The sequence below is a fragment of the Balaenoptera ricei genome, chromosome 2 (assembly GCF_028023285.1).
Source record: "Balaenoptera ricei isolate mBalRic1 chromosome 2, mBalRic1.hap2, whole genome shotgun sequence".
In the NCBI taxonomy this organism is placed as follows: domain Eukaryota; kingdom Metazoa; phylum Chordata; class Mammalia; order Artiodactyla; family Balaenopteridae; genus Balaenoptera; species Balaenoptera ricei.
The window spans coordinates 63,900,642-63,918,305 of NC_082640.1; the positions used below are offsets into that span (position 1 = coordinate 63,900,642).

The 17,664-nt window shown below is 39.6% G+C and overlaps 1 protein-coding gene across 5 annotated transcripts in view; it reads right to left on the bottom strand.

Annotated features, from left to right (window-relative positions):
* Positions 1-16,914, bottom strand: part of NEO1 (neogenin 1) — a 250,724-nt gene extending 233,810 nt beyond the window's left edge. For all 5 annotated transcript variants that reach the window (XM_059912801.1, XM_059912799.1, XM_059912797.1 and 2 more), the window contains exon 1: positions 16,468-16,914. In XM_059912801.1, the coding sequence (XP_059768784.1) occupies positions 16,468-16,597 (130 nt within the window). In that variant the 5' untranslated portion in view covers positions 16,598-16,914. The remainder of the gene's footprint in view (positions 1-16,467) is intronic.
* Positions 16,915-17,664: the final 750 nt, after the last annotated feature.

Consider the following 17,664-nt stretch of genomic DNA (forward strand, 5'->3'; position numbering starts at 1 on the left):
CTCTGCCTCAAGGATAGGTATATAAGATTGAGAGACTTGCTGAAGTCTGTAATCCCAAAACCTAACAGTCCTGAAAATATACTCAACATTCACAAAAATGTCTGTGGAATAAAAAATACCCCATTCCATAAGAGTTCGTATCAGGCAAGAGTTAATTAGCCTATTAGAGTCCTTCAGAAATTGCATTATTATAATCTATATGTACATAAAAGTAAAAAGAAAATAATAAAACTATCCTTTTTTAATTGGGTCAGACACCAAACTAAACCAACTGAAAAAGAGAAAACACACACAGTGTAGATTATCAGTTCAAGATGGCAAAACTGAGCTCATAAATGTAATCAATGCCTACCCAACACTCCACCCCCAATATCCGCTGAAATAATCAAAGGAATAGATTAAAAGAAAAACCCAGGGGAAAAATCTGTAGCCCACTGAAAATCACAGAAGACTGCCAACCATATGTGGGCCTGGGGTGCCTCCAAGAAAAAAGCCTGGCAAAGCACCTGGCAGAGCATTCACATTGCAGATCATGTGTGAAGTAAAGTTTTGAGACAAGGGGCAGAAAGAGAAGAGGCTGCTACTGCTAGTTCCACAGCCAATTGCCAGCATTTAAATTGTGAATTTTTTAATTCCAGCACTGAAAACAAACACGGTAGCAGTAAACCTATTTCACAGCAGTATGACTATACCTTGCACCCCTACTCCCTACAAACCAATGATCTAGCAACACAAAATTACTGCAAGTCTAAAATTTTCTCCTCTCATCTAGACCTGAAACATTAGAACACAAACCCACGTAAGTTTAAAAGAGTCCATCTCAACCAGCAATACTCTGCACACACAGACACCATCCCATCATCACAAGTACCCATCAACAGACACTTTAAAAGACCCAGGAGCTAAAGGAGTGATTGTTCTATCAACTGAAGCAAAATTTTTCACCTGGAAAATTTACGAGAGAAAACTTTAAAGTACTAGAATTCCCAACTACAGAAATCTCAACTGTAGAAATCCTAAAAAAACTTAAGAGAATACCATGCACATGAAAAGAGAATAATCTGAAATCAGGACAGACTGCTTTCAGCCACAAAACAACTGAATAATTTTTCAAAGAAATACAACAGGGGCAATAAATGCAGATTGCACATGACAAAAAACCAGACAGGCGTGAAAATTTCTAACAGAACATAAATAAGAGAAAAGACGAAAGGGGCATTGCAAGAGTTCAGCTTCCAGGAATGACGGAGTAGGCGGTTCGGACCAACTCTTCCACTAAGGAGAAATAAAGAAACTAGACAAAATACAAAAGATCTGTGTGAGGGCAATCAAGGTCATGAGGAATTAAGGGACCAAGATCTAGAAAATGAGAAAATCAAAATAAATAAACCTGGTATTTGGAGCTGTTTTTTTTAACCTAGAGGTATCTGTGGATTCGAAAGGCCACTACTGCTGAAGAGGCTGAGAAGATGAGCATAGCTCTTGACAGATGTAAGCCCTGAGGGGACAAAAATTGGAGTGAGGGCCTGCCAAGGAGGAGGATAAACCTCTTAAACTGTGGATTAGGACTTCAAAGGGCTACATACAAGAAATAAAAGTAAACCCAAAATATTTCAGCTCATAAGGTCTGAAGCCTGATTTTAAATCATCTCAATCCCTGAATGGACTAAAGTGACCTGAGATTATTAGTGACTTCATATAACCACATTCCAAAAGAGAAGCAAAGGTAAATCCTTTCTGAGAGAAGATAGTAGCATTCAGATTATGTCTATAATTTTTCATAAACAATCCCTGGCACTCAATCACAAATAAACAAGCACATAAAAACACAAGACAACCCCAAAACCAGGAGAAATAACAAATATAAAAGCAAACCTTCATGGTAACACATATGACAGGATGGGTTAAGGAATAAAGATACAGTATGGAGAATTTCGGCAGAGACCTAGAAACTATAAAAGAAAACAAAACAGACATTCTAGATCTGAAAAATACAATAAATGAAATTAAGAAATCAATAAATGGAGTGCTGCCTCTGGTTAGAATGCAGAAAGTCATAAGAGACTGTCACTCTTACCTCAACAACCAAAACAACACAGATAAACTACAAAAACCATAGTTTTTCTGAACCCATCAGAATGAAGAGGATTCAAAGAAGCCTTAAGCCTAAACTCCAATGGGGAAGAAAAAATATTTGAAGAGATAATGGTCAAGAACTTTCCAAAAATGATGAAAGTAATCATTCCACAGATACAAGAAACTCAGCAAGAATGATAAATACAAAGAAAATCACAACGAGGCTCATCACAGGCATATTTCTGAGAATCATAGATAGCGAGTAAATCTTAAAAGTGTCCAAAGGGGGAAAGAGGGAGGGAAGCACATTCCCCACAAGAGAGTAAAAATAAGACTTATGGCTGATTTCTCATCAGAAATGGAGTTCAGTGGACAATGGAATGACATTCTTAAAGGGCTGAAAGAAAAAAACTGTCATCTAGAATTCTACATCCAGCAGCCCCCACCAACAATATCAAAATTGAAGATGAAATAAAGATGTTTTCAGACAGACAAAAGCTGAGTGAATTCATCTCCAGCAGACCTAACTAAATACTGAAGGATATTCTCCAGGCAGAAGGAAATGACCCCAGATAGAAGCTCAGAGATGCAGAAAGAAATGAAGAGCAACTGATAAATAAAAGCAACATGGGTAAATCTAAATCAATAATGGCTTATAAAATAATAATGTCATGTGGCTATCAAATATAAACAGAACTAAAACACATAACAATAATAACAAAAATTAGAAGAAAAGGACAAATAGAATTAAGGTGTTCAAAAGGTCTTGTATCATCCAATAAATGGTAAAAGTAATAAGTCAAAGATACATTTAACACATTTTTGACCAGAGACGTATTATGGCCACAGGCGTTAGTGTCTGCAAAAATCCCCCAGTCAATAATGTGTTAAGAACCACTAAATGAATAGTAAAAGGATATATAACTGGTAAACTAAAAGAGAGGGAAAAACTGCATAACTGAAGATAACCAAGCCATCAAGAAAAAAGAGAAAGGGGACCACAGAACAGGCAGAGCAGTGAGAAGTAAATAATAAAAATGGAAGATTTAAAGCCATTAGCCATTACATTATATGTAAATAGACTAAGAGCTCTAGAAAAAAGGCAAAAATTGTCAGTCTAAATAAAGAAGAACACCTAAGAGTATGCTACATACACAACATAAATATAAGACTATAAAAACGGCCGAAAATTAAAGGGTGAAAACTCTTAAACACTAAGCCAAACAGCTGATATAGCTATATCAATATCAGAAAAAGTAGACTTTAATCACCGGAAAGATAGCAATTCTAAATCCGTATGCATCTAATAATATAGCCTCAAAATATAAAAAGCAAAAATTGACACACCAAAAAAGGGGGAAATAAAGTGTCATAGAGAAAAGAGACAGAGAAAATACACTTATGTGGAATTCCAGAAAGAGAAAACAGAGTATGGGTAGTAAAGTAATAGAAGAAATTTTCCTACCCTAAAATAGACTCGTGTGTTCAGAACAACAACAAAACTCACTAATAAGAGAAATCGTATCATACACACATTTAAAGTTAAATGAATTCAATCATACATGAGAGAATATGAAATAATTTAAATAGAACCATTCTACCTGCCATTCAGTATAAGCATGCAATATGAGATATGAACTTGTTGTTCTCCTAGTTGAGCTCAGCTCCAGTGTGCCTCTCTTAGTATGTGCATCTCATCACACTTCAGTTCTAGAGTTAAAAAAAAAAATGATTTTGAACAATACAAATGCAAGTCTTCGTCTTTATTTAGTAGTCAACAAAAGAAATAACTTATTCCAAGACTAAGAAGAAAAGTTATCTAAGCCCAACTTACTGAGATGAAATATCAGCCTCCAATGTAAAGTCTTCCTAAGGTGTTTAAATGGGAAAATGATAATATGCAGTTTTCACATTACTGGCTGAATTTAAACCTAATGCCTAACCAAAAATGCAACTCCACTGTACCATTCTTTAAAAAGAAAAAAAAAACAATGAATAAACTTCCATCTAATCATATCCTGATGAAATTTCTAAATCTCAAAGTCCACGCACACACAAAATTCTACAAATATACAGATTTTTTTAAAAAGTTGAGGGTATGAGGGTACCTAGTAGACATTAATACTATGTACAGCACTAAATTTGGAGGGTGGGGGGGCTGTCCAGTGAGTTCTAAAAGAAAAAGGAACCTTATATCAAGGTCAAATTATTATGCGTATGCAGAGGCAAATCTTAAAACAATTTTGAACAAAGTGGAACTACATACCAAGTTAGTACCATAATATTACCTGATATTTCTTACCCACGAACATTAATGACTGATAAATAAGGCTGATTCTGAAACTGCAAAATCTCTACCTAAATACACCTACTCTGAAGAAGGAAGTGCACACTTCCACAAAATTTTTTTAAAATAAGGATTTCTTCACGAAGTAGCAAAAGTTAATTCCTCAGTACTTCCCAGTACACATCATCCTGAAGCTTATTTCTGCCGCTCTGAATAAAATCCAGAGAAATCAATGTTTCGTAAAAGATACCCACAAAACCTAACAGGAAATAAATGACGTTTTAGGAAGCAAATATGTAATGATAAGGTTAACTTTCAGGCATTAAGAATTGGAACAAGCACTACCTCCAGCTTCCCTTCTAGCATCACAATCTTTAAAAGATTACCTGGCCTATGATTTCATCATCTAATAATCATCCCTCTGTTTCATAACAAAAGATAAACTTCAGAATAACAAAAGTGAGCCTTTTCAAGAAATAGTTTACTGATAAGAACATTTTTGTTGCCTTTGCCTTTACTCTGCCTCAACTCATACTGCTCTTCATTTAACTCTCCTTGCCAGAAAATCCTGCGCATCTAAAAAGCCTACTCATGCCTTCAAAACCAGCTCAAGTCCACATCCTCGAAGAAACTTATGAACCAAATACTCCAAACTAAACAAATCCTTATCCTTCCCCACATAAGCTTACTCATTTAACAATCTCATTATACACAGCCATCAGATAATATAAACCAAATTATATAAGTTTTATCTAATTTTCATGTATTTTTAGCCTCTCCATCCAGTTTATAGAAATAATAAAAACAACAACAGTTTACATTTAATGAGTGATTAAGATATACCAGGCTCTGTTCTAAGCACAGACACATATTAACTCATTGTGTACCTCAGTTCAGAGTGATAAATTATTACATATGTTATTTATAGTAAAGAATTGGGGGCACTTCCTGGTGGCCCAATGGATAATACTCCGCGCTCCCTATGCAGGGGGCCCGGGTTCGAACCCTGGTGCAGGAACTATATCCCACATGCCGCAACTAAGAGTTCACATGCTGCAACTAAAGGATCCTGCATGCCGCAAGGAAGACCCGGCACGGCCAAATACATAAATAAATGTTTTAAAATAAATACGTATCTTACAATTCTTTAAAAAAAAAAAAATTGTTCAGAATTGCCTTTTAAGCTTCCCGTCTCCCTGCCTAGCACTCTAACCCAGGGCCACACCATGCATGTAGAAGGGAAAAGAACAAACATTATGTTAGCACTATCCCATTTATTCACACAGATGTTTCTGAATAAGATATCCAGGGGCAAAATGAACTTTTATCATTTTACATAGCTCTAATTCTAGGTACTTATCTTGTTCTGCAGACAGAGTAATATTTCCTTCCTTTGGACACCCAATGATGGGTGTATATTCAAGTCTTTGCCCTAGGTTTTTCTTCTTCCTTCCTCAGTGAAATGATCTAGTCTCATGGCTTGAACTATCACCTCTATCAGATAATTCCTGAACCTATATTTCTAGCCAGAGGTCTAGAGAGACCTCTCATCTGAGCCCCAATTCTGTAATACCTTTACAGAGATGATCTGCTGACATCTCAGGCTCAGGGTATCCAAAAATGGAAATCACATCCTGTCCCTTAAACTTGTCTTTCCTGCTACATCCTTAATCCATTTTCCACTTCAAACCACCTCAATATCTTGAGTAAAACTGGCATGCAAGTATTTGATTAACTGAACTTACTCTAAACTAAAATTGCTCTGTCTTAAAAGAGGTAGTAGCATCGGTTTCAATTCCTATTTTTCACTCAAATCAATGAGCTTTTTTTCCTTCAAAATAGAACAGTTTGAAAGTTTATGAATCCATATCAAGCAAACATGAGCAGTGGTTAGCAGAAGTCAGGTAAGCAGACTGACTTGACTACTCTATGCACTTCTCATTACCTGAAAAACCACAAGTAGCCATGGGAGTTTTGACAGTTATAAGTTTTAAATTGCTCCTATTCTTAATTATATTGTTTAATTTACATTTATAAATGAATCATTAATTCAAGACAGGATAAAGGAATATGAACAAAAGACAAATAGACAATTCTCAAAAATAATATAAACCATTAATAAAAATCTGAAAGACGCTCAATTCCATTAATAATTTTAAAATATAAAATTTAAAGAGATATACATTTTCATCTATCAGATTGGCAGAGACTATGAGGTCTGAAAATAACTAGTATGTTGGCAAGGGTGTGGGGAAACAGCACTCTCTCATTTGCTGTTGATAGAGAAAAATCAGCTTTTTGGAGAACAACTTGGAAATAACTAGCAAAAAATTTAACACACATGCTCTTTTACCCTACAATTCCACATTTACAAACTTATTCTATACTATACTTGAACATGTGCACAAAGACATTTTGTAAAAGTGGGTTCACTGCATATGTTTGCAATAAAAAATTGGGGAGCATCAAAAGGAATTGGTTAAATAAATTATGATACATCTATAAAATACCATGTGGCTATCAAAACAACTGTGATAAACTTGTATGTACTCACATGGGAAGATGTCCTAAAACACACTGGAAAACAGTATGCATAGCACTACGTCACTGTTTAGTTTTGTTATACATGTATATATTATATATTTTAAATATTTAAGTGTATATATAAAACAGAAAGTCCATAGCTATTAAAAGTGATTATCACTGGGGAGAGGGCTGGAATGTATGATCTCACTTTTTATTTTACATGCTGCTTGAAAAATTTTAATATTTTTTATTTTCTTAAAATCAAACCAACAATTAATTTTACCCCAAAATTTAAAGTTGACATACACATTTTAGCCATCAGGGTTAAAAATGCTGCTAATAGAGAAATTCTATGGCTTTGAGGGGTAGGGATTAGCAGAGAAGGAACCCTGCCCTGGCACCTCACCTCTTTTCCTATTCATATTTCCTTTTCTCCCACCTTAAGTGTCAGCCTGGACTCATACTAATTTGAGGTGAGATGGGACTCCAGAGATTTCTGAGGGAAGATATTTCTTCCCAGAGGGCAACTGTATCTATAGGAGGAGGGGCAAAAGAAATGGCCAGGGGCAGGAAATACCCATTGGCAGTGATGGAGAGGAAAAGAAACTTTCCTCAACCTGGCTGAGACAACCATTTCTGTTTAAGGAAGATCTTTGTGTTCTTATGTTTATTTTAAATCTTCTTCCTTACAAAGGTGACTAATTGCTGTTGTTAGGGGGCATTTCAAGACAGTCTTTCTACCACTTCTGATCAACTATGGACTTAGAAATAAGACAATACAGTTTGTTAGAACTACATATGAATTAAAGATAAATAGGCTCTAAATAAAGACTTTTGGGACTCTGAGACACTTATTTACTTTAATGTACAGACTTTGAAAATTATTTCTCTTATTCCCTAGTCTTCAGTTACGTTCTGGAGGTGAGGGTGCATGATGGTTGAGTTCTATGTAGGTGGGGTGCTATTAATAAAGGGGTTATCGCCATAGGAAGTGTACATACAATCTCCTGGACACACAACACTGTGTAAATTTAAAACTACTAATAACCCAACTTCAAACCAAAAGCTTTCAACTATTAACCAAAAAGATCCTCAAATTTTAGTTTTTACATTAAAAGTCATGCTATGAATAAAAATTATAAATAAAACTTATAATTTGTTATTCTATTCCCTGAATTTGTATATGATAACGCTATCATCTTAACTAGACCTTACATATAAAGATATATCCTGGTAAATTTTTTTTTTACTCATTTACTTTGCACCTGAAAAACAAATGTTCTGTATTCAGTTTCCATGTGGTATCACTTTAAAAATTCACTCTGCTCAGGACTCCTCAGTAAGTTTTACTGGCTATTACTGACCAGTAATAAATCCTGAAAACCTGTACGATCAATCTCCGGATTTCCTGAAGACATGGAAGTAGCTGCACCCCCAGATGGCTCCATTATTAGCATTCTCATATATTCAACCATTCCAGTAATCATTTCACATAGAGGAAATGAAAAATAACTCCCTCTGAGAGTTCCAGTCTACTGACCTGTTAAAACTAAGTTGGGACTACTCTAAAGACATAGAACCAAAATTATGAGAAAAGTAGTACTATTACTTGATTAATAGTAACACAATGATTCCAGAATTTGTTTCTCCACCTACAGCAGTAATTACACTTTCTCTCTCCAAATTAAGTTATTATCTCTGCCATTAGACCAAGGATAGAAAACATGTCCAATTCATCTTAGTATCTCCACAGTGCATGGCTTTGTGCATAATTATACCTCAAAGATAACATATTTGCAACTAGTCAAAATTACCTAAATTTCTAGTTTTGGCTATACAAGAACTATCTGACTACAAAATTAAATGTGAACATTCTTGCCATAAAACAAATTAAAAGGAGGTTATTTCTTAATGCCATCCGCAGCAACATGGATGGACCTAGAGATTATCATATTAAGTGAAGTAAATCAGAAAGACAAAAACAAGTAACATATAATATCACTTATATGTGGAATCTAAAATATGACACAAATGAACCTATTTACAAAACAGAAACAGACTCACAGACATAGAAAACAAACTATGGTTACTAAAGGGGAAAGGGGATGGGAAGGGATAAATTAGGAGTTTGGGATTAGCAGATACAAACTACTATACATAAAATAGATAAACAACAAGGTCCTACTATATAGCACAGGGTATCCTATAATAAACCATAACGGAAAAGAACATGAAAAAGAATATATATGTATAACTAAACCACTTTGCTGTACACCAAAAATTAACACAACCTTGTAAATCAACTATTCTTCAATAACAAATTTTTAACAGGAGGTTATTTCTCATGGTTCTTTTTAATAGGAAAAGCAAAGACGCAATCTGAAATTCAGACTGCCCAACTGCTAACTCCTTAACAAGAAGAACTCAAGTACTGATTTTAGTAAAATAGGACATATAAAACCACTCACTCCCTCTCTCTCTCCTTTCTTTACATAAGGAAGTCGAAGGCAGAATCAAAATATCAGCTAGATCAGTAACCTTGCCAGTTTACTTTATATCCATTATAAGCCTGAGAGTAAGTATCTAATATTTCAAGTAGTACTGCAACTTAAAATATCTCACAATTGCTTAACACTGAAGCTTATTTCTTGAAATCAGCCCTAAAACTATTTTTACACATATAAAATAAAATCATACACGATCATTTACAGGCAACTTAAAAGATTTTCCCAATCATATCCGACTTCACACTAGAAAAAAAAAAAAAAAGATGCATAGTAACTTGGGCTTTAGAGAATGACAAAAGGTAATCCTTGAATCAAAGAACAGAAATGATCAGTGTTCAAACACAAAACTTAACAGAAGTCATTTAGCTGAGATGAATCTACCACTCAATTTTATAGACTTCAGAGTTACAGAAACTTGGAGATGGAAGGGACCTTTGAGATTTCCTATTATTAATTAATTCCTTCAGTTAACAGATGAAACGGAGAAGCTATGGGACCTGCATTTTAAAATAATGGCCTTAAGGTCACAATTAAAGATGAAAATATCTTGAAGAAATTGTAAAAGTACTGGTCAATGAATGGTATTACTCAATGGTATCATTACTCTTCTAAAATAAATGGAACCCTGACTCCCACATACACACACAAATTATCTTTTCACCAACAATCCTATACAAGGGAATCCAAAATACGGAAGGAAAGACTACATGTGGGAAGATGTTCATTACAGCATTCTTTATTAGAGCAAAATACTGAAAACAACATCAACATCCATAAAAGGAGAATAATTGTTAGCAGCAGTATGCAGTATAATAAAGAGTACAGGCTTTCGACCTGTAAAGGACTGGATTTGAATGCCGACTTTTCCACATGAGAGCTGTGAGGTCTATGAGAAGTCACTTAATATTTGACACTCAGTTACCTCAACTGTAGAATGGGGAGATATTACCATTTTCCTCACAAGGATGTATAAAGGATTAAATGCATGTAATAGAGAGTGGTACAGTGCCTACAGCTCAGTGAGTATTCAATAAATACTACTTTTATTGGCCACTATTAATATTATATTCATTCACTGGAATAGTATACAGACATTTTAAATAATGATTATAGGAAAATCTGTATTCAGTGGCATGGAAAGATCTCCAATGCATTGTTAAGTGAAAAACAAGTTGAAAAACAATAAGTAGTATGATCCTGCTTATGTGTAAAAAATAAAACTATACACACATATGTAAATACAGAAGGAAAAGTATTAACAGTGGTTATTTATGGGTTAAAAAAGGAATTTGTTGGTGGAAGTTTTACTGTATGTACTTTCTTTTTACTTCAAACAAACATGTATTTAAGTATTTAAAAATAACTTTTTTTAATTGATGATTTAAAGATAGTGCGGCAACAAAGAAAAATGGAATAATGCACATATAAGGTTGTACATACACCATGATTACAACATAAAAATGATGTGCCATATAGACAGTCACTAGAAAGAAATATACCAAAATTATACCAGTGGGTCTAAATGAAATTTTTTGTCTGTTTCCAAAATGTTTAGTCAAAAAACTCCTTTGATTCTAAACAAATCCAAAACTGGGGTTATATTTTAATATCATCTTTCACTGGCTTGTGTCCCATGACAAAGTCAATTTTTAAAAATCATAAACACAAGACTTTTCCTCACCTCATTAGCTCTCTGGGTCAATAATATCCTACCTATAGTTATTTCCACTGACTGTTCTCTTATTGTTGATGCAATTTTACCTAGAAGCCAAAATGCCTACCAATGGCATGGTAAATACCTCCCAACCACACAAAAGTCAGTAATAAAATGAAGGGCTTGGCAAGAAAGACTATGAAATAGATAAACAGAGCTTCCACATAATGAGATTAATGTTACCCCTATATTTTATATTAGCATAGAGAAAACTCGTAAAGAAGAAACCAACAATGATCAATTGCTGGAAAAAAAACTACACTTTCAAAAAATTTAATAGAATTATACTATATTTTTAAGTTCACAAAAAAACATTAAAACCATTCTATACAGACACTGTACTTTACAGTTTATAAGCAATTTTACATTTCATTCTTCTGACAACTCAGTTAGGTAAGCAAGGTATTATTCTTGCCTGCCTATAGCCCCCAACAGATATATGGAAATGTGTAGAACCATGAGTCACATCCAAATCCTCTACCTCCATATCCTAAGTCTTTTTTCACCATTCTACATATTAACTTTCATATGGTTTACTAAAAGCGGTCACATTTCTTATCTCCTTTGAACATTCATCCTGAAAATCTATGAACTCCTTTATACTTCATCCTGTTAGGCAGGCAAAGCAGGGCATCGGTCTCTGTTTACAGATCAATTAGTATGATCACTGATCCTTCCAAAGATGACAAAACTAATAAATATTAAAATTGCAGCATATCCAGAAGACGATGACCAAACTCACAAAAGGTCAAAAACTAAGTAAGATGAAGAGTGGCTGAAGGAATTAGGATGATTAATTTAGAAAGGAGAGAGCAACACACACACACACACACACACACACACACACACACACACACAAATTTTGTCCTCAGACATGTGAAGGACCACCATATAAAGGAATCAGATTTGTGCTGTAAGGCCCGGGAGTTAAAAGAAATTCAATATTCATTCAATAAACAATTAATGGGGATCTACTCTGTGCTAGATGCTTGTTCTACATCACGTAAGAAAAGTCCGAATCCTCAAGAGGGTCAGACTAGTAGAGGAGACAAGAAATAAGTAACACAAGTTGAAAAGGACTCAGAACGCTATGGACACACAGAGAATGATGACTCCAACTCTCTTTGGGGGAGGGGGCTAGGAGAAAAAAATGCACTGAACAGATGAGTAGGTGGGAAGTGGCATTAACAGGAAGAAAGGGACTTCTCTGGTGGCGCAGTGGTTAAGAATCCGTCTGCCAATGCAGGGGACACAGGTTCAAACCCTGGTCCGGGAAGATCCCACATGCCACAGAGCAACTAAGCCCGTGTGCCACAACTACTGAGCCTGTGTGCCACAACTACTGAAGCCTACACGCCTAGAGCCCGTGCTCCACAACAAGAGAAGCCACCGCAATGAGAAGCCCGTGCACTGCAACAAAGATGAGCCCCCGCTGGCCGCAACTAGAGAAAGTCCAAGCGCAGCAACAAAGACCCAATGCAGCCAAAAATAAATAAATTTATTAAACAAACAAACAAACAAAAAAACAGGAAGAAAGAACAGCATGTGCAAAGGCCTGGAGACCTGAAGCTCTGCAGTTAACCTGGAGTGGTGGAGCACCAGGTACACATTAGAAGTGCCAAGAGATGAGGCTTTAAGCTGGGAGTGTGGGAGGCCTGTAGTAAGGAACACAAAAGGCCTCACAATCTTCATGCCAAGAAGTTCAGACTCCAACACTCAAGCTATAGAACACTAATTAAGAGTTTATAAGTAGCAGAATGGCATGCTCAGAAAAATATATAAGAAAGTTCATTCTAGCAGGAGGACAGACTTCTAGAGGCTAACAGCGGAGATAAAGAGTTTAATTACAGAGCCACTACTGTTACTCTAGGTGGAGTGATGATGATTCGAGAAATATCTAGGAGGTTAAAAAAAAAATCAAGGAGAACTACTGGCTATGGGAAAGAGGGAAGGAGGAGAGTCCAGGATGACTTCTAGATCTCAACTTGGTTGAGTGATGAACAGTGATGTCCAAGGTGGGTAACAAAGAAAGACAAGTCCATGCAATCATTCAAACAATGTGAGAGTCCTGGACCAGAAATTGGTTTGTTATTGTCTGGAGAGAGGGGATGAGGGAAGAGGTACAAAGATGAGTTTACCTTTGGTCCTGTGTAATGCAAGGTACCTCTTCAGTGAAGCTACAGAGTGACACGTGAAGCAGAGTGGACTAGGAGAGTCATTAGCTGACAGTAGCAACTGAACACAAGTAAAGTATACAGAATGAGATCAACCTTAGATACCAATATTTGATGAGAAGATGAAAGAAAAACCTGAAAACAAATGAAGAATTGATCAGAGGAGTATGAGATGAATCAGGAGATAGGGTGATGCCAAAAAAAGGCAGAAGATAAAAAAATTCAAGAAGGTGCGGAGGGTGAAAATTAAAGTTAAATGTACTACATAAAGCAAAGTTTACTAAAAGAAGTTATTCAAAACAGGAATAGACTACCTTGTGAGGTAATGAATCACATCATCAAGTTAATGATTCAGGCAGACAGAGTCACCTATGCCGGATGTTGACAAGAGGATTCTTACCTTAAATGAGAAGTATAGCTACATGACCTCTATAGTACACCTCTGAAGTCTAGGTCAAGGCTAGCCTCAGCATCATTAGGACATGAAATGTTCTTTTGCAATCTGATCAGAGAATTGGATATTTGATTATTCTAAGAAAAGTTTTAAAAAACAATTTCTACATATTTCATGTAACGCAGAAGCAACCAATACTGGATTAAAACTTTTCACTATTTCTGCTCTTGGGATACAAAAAATTGATTCTGAGATGGTAGAAATAGCTGATCTAGTCTACTTCAAACTGATTTCAAATAAGCTCTCACATTGCCTGCCTAACGTTCTCCATTCTGGCATCCCAATCCCACCTGAGCACCATTCCTTAACCTGTTCACTCTGATTAGAGAAGACCTGCAATGCACGGGTGGTTTTGTCATGTCATCTTTCCCTAGGTCCCTGCATATCTTTTCAGTAATCTGCCCCTCCTTGCTTCCTAAAGCCAGACTGTGTGCCTAATCATTTCCAACACTCTGCCACTGCTGACCATTTTCTATCACTAGTCCTTCTCTCTTTCCTCCACCTCCTCATGTCTACCCAATGTTGGAAAAACACCCCATTTATCCTGTTGTCCCACATCCTATTGTTCTCCTTTTACTACCAAATATCTCCATACCCTACCACCTATTCACTGTAATCCCCTACAGAAAGGTATCTCAGCTACCCCTCTACAGAAATTAAAAAATTAAACCAGTTACGAATGACATCTGATTTATTGAAACAGCTTGTTCCATTGCTGCTTACTCCCTTCTCAATCCCCTTGATGTCTCTGCAGCTTGCGAAAGAACTGACCGACCCTTCCTTGCTGCAGTTATTCCTTTCCCTTTTGCAGTGAGGCAGAATGGTTTGTGGAAAGCACTCTGCACAGGATCAGAAGATCCGTGCTCTAGACCCAACCATACCACTAATTAGCTGTGACTCTCCTCACCTCCACTCCTACTCAGATCTCACTTCTGAGACACCCTGACACCCAGTCTAGGTTAGGTCCCTGCAGCATACGCTTTCTCAAAACCTACTCTTCTCCTCAGTAGTGCTTATCACAACAACTTAATTACTACATAATTAGTGGCTAAATGGCTATCTTTCCTACCCACACGCCAGACGGCAAACTCCATGAAGGCAAAGTGCACATTTCAGCCATGCTTTACACCTCTCATCAGCACAAAATAAAATTAATTAAATAAGAATTAATGTTGAGACAGATGTTATGACTTCCTAAGAGACTTATTATTTTTATTAATCTATAATTACTAGCACTTACTTACAAAATTATTGACAAAACTTTAAGCAGTAACACATACATAATAGGATGAACTACATATAAAATTTTACATGTAAAATTAAATAAGAGTCTTCCAAGATAGTTACATTTTTCTTGCCTATCCACAAGAATAGAAAGGGTTGGATCAGTTACCTACATTTCAGGACCAACATGTGTACTCTAGGCTGAATGTGCAAGTGCAAGTGTGATACTAAAACACTATTGTTTATGTGGCTGTTTTGATAATGCCCATTGGTACTTCAGGGTTAAAGCATTTAACACTGGCAAAAGCCGTGTGCTACATATACTCTGTAAGTATCAAAAGAAAGCTTTTATCAGCCAAATTACATTGCAGTGTGATTTTAAATATAAACCAGTGAAAAACAAGTAATGGTTTAGTGAGTAGAAGCTGCTACTGTGCCTGACAAGATGACTTTCAAATACAGAAATTTCAGATCTCATGCAAGTAGGTGAAAGTTGTCAAGTTTTATGATACACCACCTTGGTCAAACAATTTAAACAGATTACATGCTAATTTGCCCTTCATTTGCTGAGTGTGTCCCGCTCCTCAATTACACTGTAAGGTCCTTACAGGCAGGTTTGGAGTTTTGTTAATTGGTCCCCTTAAATAAATAGGAATGCAGGTGACTTCAATAATCTATGATATAGAAAACCTGAAAATGGCTTTTGCAGCTAAATATACTTAAATATTCCCGCTTGAAAACAACGTACAAGTACTTAAAATCCGATGCTTAGACAATTCCCTAGGTTAAGAGCGGTTAACAGGCTGTATAGTTGTAATTCCCAGGAAAGAACAAGCATTTTCATAACGGAAACATTAACAGATAGAATCACTTGGAGCTGTTCTCCAAGGCGCCCTCATCGTTAAGTCAACACCACTGGTTATGAGGGGACAATCGTGTCCCTCGGACACCCTCTCTCTTCCACAGCCTCGGGGCTACAAATCCTGCACGAGGAGTCCCTCGAGATCAACCAGCGCTTCCCTGAGACTTCAGCTGGGAAATCCCTGGCCAGGGAATGCGGAGTTCAAGCCCCCCTCCCGCTTCCTTTCCTGAAAATTAATGAATTGGCCGTACGATTGTTTATTTAATGAGGTGTGTAGTGGCCTCTACTGGTGCTTGTGTGAGCACAAGAATGTCCCACTCTTACAAGTGGGATGAGCCTGGGGGAGGGGAGGGAGTCGAGGGGTGAACCTGCCTCCGGGTACAAAGCGCAGAACTGTAGCCCGGAGCCCCCGATGCGCCCCCACGGCCGCCCCTCCCCCGGCAGCGCCCCCGCCTGCCCACTTCACTCTCTACCCTGCGCGACCCCCTTTCTCCTCGGCAACCCGAGACGAGGCAGAGAAGTTCGTACACGTTTCCTTCTGGATCCTAAACAAAAACACCGCAGCGGCCGCCGCCGGTGCCGGTGCCGCGCCCCCGCCCCCACCCCGCGCCTCCCGGGCCCGCACCCCGCGGCCGCCGCTTACCTGGGAACTGCGGCGGGGAGCCGCTCCTGGCGGCCGCGGCGCCCGACGCCCGGCGCTCGAGCAGCAGCAGGCAGCAGAGCCAGAAGGAGGAGGTGCTGAGGAGTCGCCGGGCTCTCCGCTCCGCCGCCATCTCTTCCCCGCGAGCGGCGGCGGCGGCAGCGCGGCGGAGCCCTCGCCTCCTTCCCTCCCGCGCGCCTCAGCCGGTCCCTCGCTGCAGGCTAGGCTCCCGCGGCCGCCGCCGCCGCCGCTGCTCCAGCCCGGCCCGGCCCGGCCCGCGCGGCCCCTCTCGCGGGAGGGGAGACTCGGGGGCGCCTCCCTCCTGCAGCGGGGAGGAGAGAGGAGGAGAGCGGAGAGCGGGGAGTCACTACATTCCGGGGCGGGGAGGTGGGTCCTTCTCCAGGTTCCAGGCGCCGCCACCCACCGCCGACTCCGGCTCCACACAGCAGCGCAAGGGGGGCGGGGACCACGGGCGGCAGGGGTGGGGGGCGGGGACCCGGAGCGCGCACCCCCGCGCACGCGCAGGCGCGCGCCTCCCTCGCCCACACCCCCTCGGCTCCGCGCGCGGCCCGCCCCCGCTCCAATCCCGGCTGCCGCCTCGCGGGCCGCGGCGGCGGGCATGCTCCCCTCCCCCTTCTCCCCGGAGCCGGGGACAGGCGCGGGGAGCGCGCGTCGAGCGCTGCTGCTGGCGTCAGGGAAACCCCGGAGAAGCGGATCCTCCTCCTCCTCCTGCCTCCTCGCACCGGGGAGAAATTCCCCCCGCCTCACCTCTCCAGACGCCTCTGGCTACGGAGACCTGAGGGCGAGAGGCGCTCCGAGCCCGGGCTTGTCCGGGAGGCCGGAGCAGGCGCGCACCTCTTTCAGCCTGGGCCCAGGGCCCCTATATAGGGCCTCAGAGGAAGCCGAATGGCCTCCGGGAGGAAACCTGGGTGCGCAGAGGGTCGGCGTGGGGACTTACGTGCCAGCCAAAAACAATAGCGATCCCTCCCGGCTCTTGCTGGGACCTGGCGCGGCTCCCGTGGGAGGGGGCCCGCCGCCCCGCCGCTGACCTCCCGCTTCCCGGCCGGGCCGCCCTCGCCGCGAGCTTACCCAGGACAGTGCCGGGTCCGCCCGGACCGCTGGATCCGCCCCCCCACCCGCGGCTCTCCGCTCGGGTCCAGGGAACCAGGGCGCAGACAAAGGTGCCGGGTGTCCATTCCA